This window comes from Octopus bimaculoides, chromosome 24, assembly GCF_001194135.2.
Source record: "Octopus bimaculoides isolate UCB-OBI-ISO-001 chromosome 24, ASM119413v2, whole genome shotgun sequence".
NCBI lineage: Eukaryota > Metazoa > Mollusca > Cephalopoda > Octopoda > Octopodidae > Octopus > Octopus bimaculoides.
In genome coordinates, this window is record NC_069004.1 from 23909835 (window position 1) to 23914366 (window position 4532).

At 40.2% G+C, this 4532-nt stretch overlaps 1 protein-coding gene across 1 annotated transcript in view; it reads left to right on the forward strand.

Moving 5' to 3' along the window:
• The window catches only part of LOC106878832 (integrator complex subunit 13), a 596471-nt gene that overhangs the window by 469653 nt on the left and 122286 nt on the right, over positions 1-4532 (forward strand). Inside the window, exon 10 of the mRNA XM_052976283.1 lies at positions 1673-1851. Coding sequence (XP_052832243.1) covers positions 1673-1851 — 179 coding nt within the window. The remainder of the gene's footprint in view (positions 1-1672; positions 1852-4532) is intronic.

The window sequence follows — 4532 nt, forward strand, 5'->3', positions numbered from 1 at the left end:
ATATATATATATATATATATATATATATACATATACATACATAAACATGAAGGCACTACATGAGTGCCTTACAACCAACTTTTGCAGGCATGGTGGGAGAAAATTTTAGTGGTAGTAATCTGGCAGACTTTGGCTGAATAGAAACAGGTACCTATTCGGCACCAATTTTGAAATTGGTACCAAGCTGACCAGTACTGCTTGTGCTGGCCTAGCAGAGAGCCTGACAAGATTTCATTTCTAGTTTAGAGTGTGTGTTTTGTGTGGTTATGTGGAATTTTTCTCCAGTACATTATGTATGACACTGCATAGTTTATTATTTCCCATTTTATAGTTGCAATATGTTGTTGCCTTTTAAATTCCAGATGTCTTTTGATAGAGAGAAAGACAAATGTGTATTTGTATGTGTTTTTATATAATATTTCCTGTGTGTACCGTTAGAAGTACGACTGCTACTGTGAGTTTAAAGCTCTGCATAGAGTACCATCATCCAGTCTACTTTGCTCCAGCAAGGCTGCAGTCCAATGACTGAAACAAGTAAAAGATAAAAAATAGAGATAGAAGATATGAATGTTTCCTCTGGCAGAACAAATTGGGCAGTATTTGTAAACAATTGCTGAGAAAAACTGTTATTTAGAGAAATTAAAATAATGAAGAAAAATACATGTCTTGGAATGAAATAAGTTGGGAATGAAAAAATTAGAATTAAACGAAGGAAAAAAAAAAATAAAGAGGAAAGAGAAAAACTTGTATTAAATCTTTTCCTATTGAAAAATAAAAATATGAATATGAAAAATAGAAAAATGCAATGATAAAGCGACACTGCACACACGTCCACCTGTACACACGCACACACACACATACATATACACACACGTGCACGCACACCATATACAAAACCATATGCTTATCTGGATTCACAAGCATATAAATACATGCATAACATGTCCTTCAAACTGTGTGTTTGTGTATGCATGTGTACACAGATATGTACATGCACACTTACATCTATACACATCGTACATACCATCACTCTCACACACAAATATACACACAGATGTGCATGCATACATCTGCAAACATCCATACACAGGTACATCAGTGTATGTGTGTGTGTGTGTGTGTGTGTGTGTGTGTATTTACACACACACACACACACACACACTCACATATATGCTTACATACATTAGAAAAAATTGCATATTAATATAAGTATGTAAATTTATGTGTACACATATATACATAGATATGTTATTGTTTGTGTATATATGTGTATGTATGTATGTATGTATGTATGTATGTGTGTATGCACATATGCATGTAGACATATATAAATCTATATGCATATATATATGTGTATATATGTCCTTTGTTGTATCGTTCAGTTATTTTATGTTTTTAAGTCTTTATTAATTTTTTTCTCCTTTTCCGTTACGTTTTTAAATTTAATCCTATTCCTCCTTTTTTCATGGTCACAGGTATGACATTATAATTTTTCCTCACAGTATGTGTTTATACTACGGTACAGTCTGCCCTGCCACAGGCAACACCCAAGCCTTGAATATTTGTCATGAATGTGCGCGCGCGCACACACACACATGCACACACTTTCATTTTCATTGGTTCGGTTACTCTTTCTTACCATCTGTACTCTGTATTGCTTCTTCTATTTCAGGGCGTGCTGTGATGTTAGAACAACCACGAAAGTCAGGCACAAAGGTCATATCTCACATGTTGGCCAGTCATGGAGGTGAAATCTTCATCCACACCCTCTCGATATGCCGGTCAATATTGGAAGACCCTCCCTCCATCAGTGAGGGCAGTGGTGGACGAGTGACAGATTACAGAATCACTGTGAGTTTACCTTTATATTTTGATAATGACTTTTAGGGACACCATATTTTGTTATGTAACCATAACACACTGCAAAGTGTATTAAATGGCTTCTAAGTCAATACTGTGTCCTCCTGTGTTAGCAGTGCTATGAAATCACATGTTAAGGCTATCTCTACAGGTTTTCTATAGAAATTCTAGCGAGTTCTGACTTGGTTACATTTCATATCCAAATACGTCTAATGTAAACAACAAGGCGATTGAAGATGGGAAAATGGGTAAAGGCGTATTTTAGGAGTTTTTGCTCCTTCCTCAGTATTGGCTATAATTTCTATAGGAAATCTGTACAGATAACAAGTGGTTTATATTTTGTATATATCTATATGCACGCACGTGTAAAGACATTCAAGTGAGATCGTTGCCAGTGCCGCTGGAGTGGCTCCTATGCAGGTGGCATGTAAAAAAAAACACCATTTTGAGCGTGGCTGTTGCTAGTACCGTCTGACTGGCCTTCGTGCCAGTGGCACGTAAAGGCACTCACTACACTCTCAGAGTGGTTGGCGTTAGGAAGGGCATCCAGCTGTAGAAACTCTGCCAAATCAGATTGGAGCCTGGTGTAGCCATCTGGTTCACCAGTCCTCAGTCAAATCGTCCAACCCATGCTAGCATGGAAGGCGGATGTTAAACGATGATGATGATGATGACAAAAATGAAAAGATCTTTAGACACTGGGCCTCACTGTGGAGATGACAAGGGACTGAGACCTATGGCGATTTGCTGTATTTAAGAAGACAAATGAAGTTAGATAAACTGACAGCCATCCATCCATAGAGGCATATCCTTTATGGCCATGCCCTCACTCCCTCTCCCAGCAGAGAGATCTGTCTTGAAGGTACCAGTGCCATGTAAAATGCACTTGTGCCAGTGCCACATGTAATGCACTCATCTCAGTGCTGCGTAAAATGCACATGTGCTGGTGCTACATTAATGCATGTGTGCCAGTGGCATGTAATAGGAGCACTCTGTACACTCTGTCAAGTGGTTCGCGTTAGAAAGGGCACCAGCTATAGAAGAAACCATGTCAAATCAGACAATTGGAGCCTAGGCAGTTTTCTTGCTGGCCAGCTCCTGTCAAACTGTCCAACCCATGCCAGCATGGAAAAATGAACGTTAAAGGATAATGACAGTGGTGATGGTGGTGGTGGTGGTGGTGACGATGACGACAACCACCACCACTATCAGCATCATCATCTATGTGTTCTGTTGGTAGATGTAAGTACTGATCTGCTGAAATTATAAACGAACGATAGGCGTAGGAGTGGCTGTGTGGTAAGTAGCTTGCTTACGAACCACATGGTTCTGGGTTCAGTCCCACTGCGTGGCACCTTGCGCAAGTGTCTTCCACTATAGCTTCAAGCCGACCAAAGCCTTGTGAGTGGATTTGGTAGATGGAACCTAAAAGAAGCCCTGTCGTATATATGTATATATATATATATAGATATATGTATGTGTGTTTGTGTGTCTGTGTTTGTCCCCCCACCATTGCTTGACAACTGATGCTGGTGTGTTTAGGTCCCCGTAACTTAGCGGTTCGGCAAAAAGAAACTGATAGAATAAGTACTAGGTTTCCAAAGAATAAGTCCTGGGGTCGATTTGCTCGACTAAAGGCAGTGCTCCAGCATGGCCACAGTCAAATGACTGAAACAAGTAAAAGAGTAAAAGAGAGAGAGAGAGAACAAAGCTGGCTTGTTCTCACTGAAAAGGTCTGGTGACATCTGGTTGGTGAAACACAATATGTTGAAACACTGGTGTCCTAGTAACCATTGTGCCTGATGAGCCAAAATGTGTTATGAAAGGAGTTGTTCTGTGACATATACAACTGCGACTAACATCTTTGCATTTGAATCTGCCGGAACATATTCAGAATAGATATGCAAATCATCATTATATGTTCTGTATTTTCCCTTTCTTTATGTGTGTGTTTGTGTATATACGTGTGTTATATTTGTGTGTTTGTTCTGTGGTGAGGTGGTGGCCGTGGTAGCAATGATGGTGCTCATCTTTTACTTGTTTCACTCACTTGACTGTGGCCATGCTGGGGCACTGCTTTGAATGGCTTTAGCTGAATGAATCAACCCAATTACTTATGTTTTTGTAATGAATGTCTTATATGTGACATCTGCACAACTGCTTTATCCATGGCACTGGCACAGGTACCTTATACCTGACACCAGCATCGGTGTTTCATGTGGGGCACCAGCATGGTTGCTTTATATGTGGCACTGGCATGGGTACTTTATCCATGGCACCAGCACAGGGGCTTCATATGTGGATTGACATGATTGTGGCACGAATGTCTTTCACGTGGTGCCAGCACACGTGATCATCATCATCATCATCATCATCATCATCGTTTAACGTCCGCCGAGAGTGTAGTGGGTGCTTTTACGTGTCACCCGCACGAAGGCCAGTCAGGCGGTACTGGCAACGGCCACGCTCAAAATGGTGTCTTTTATGTGCCACCCGCACAAGAGCCAGTCCAGGGGCACTGGCAATGATCTCGCTCGAAAATCTTTTTTCTTGTGAAAATGTGAGGGAAAATAACCAGTGTTTTCCACATATTAATGATTGTCAGTCAAGAGAAACTTGATAGATAGTTTTAGGTAATGTCTACAGAACAGTTCAATTAATTTTGGTTGAAT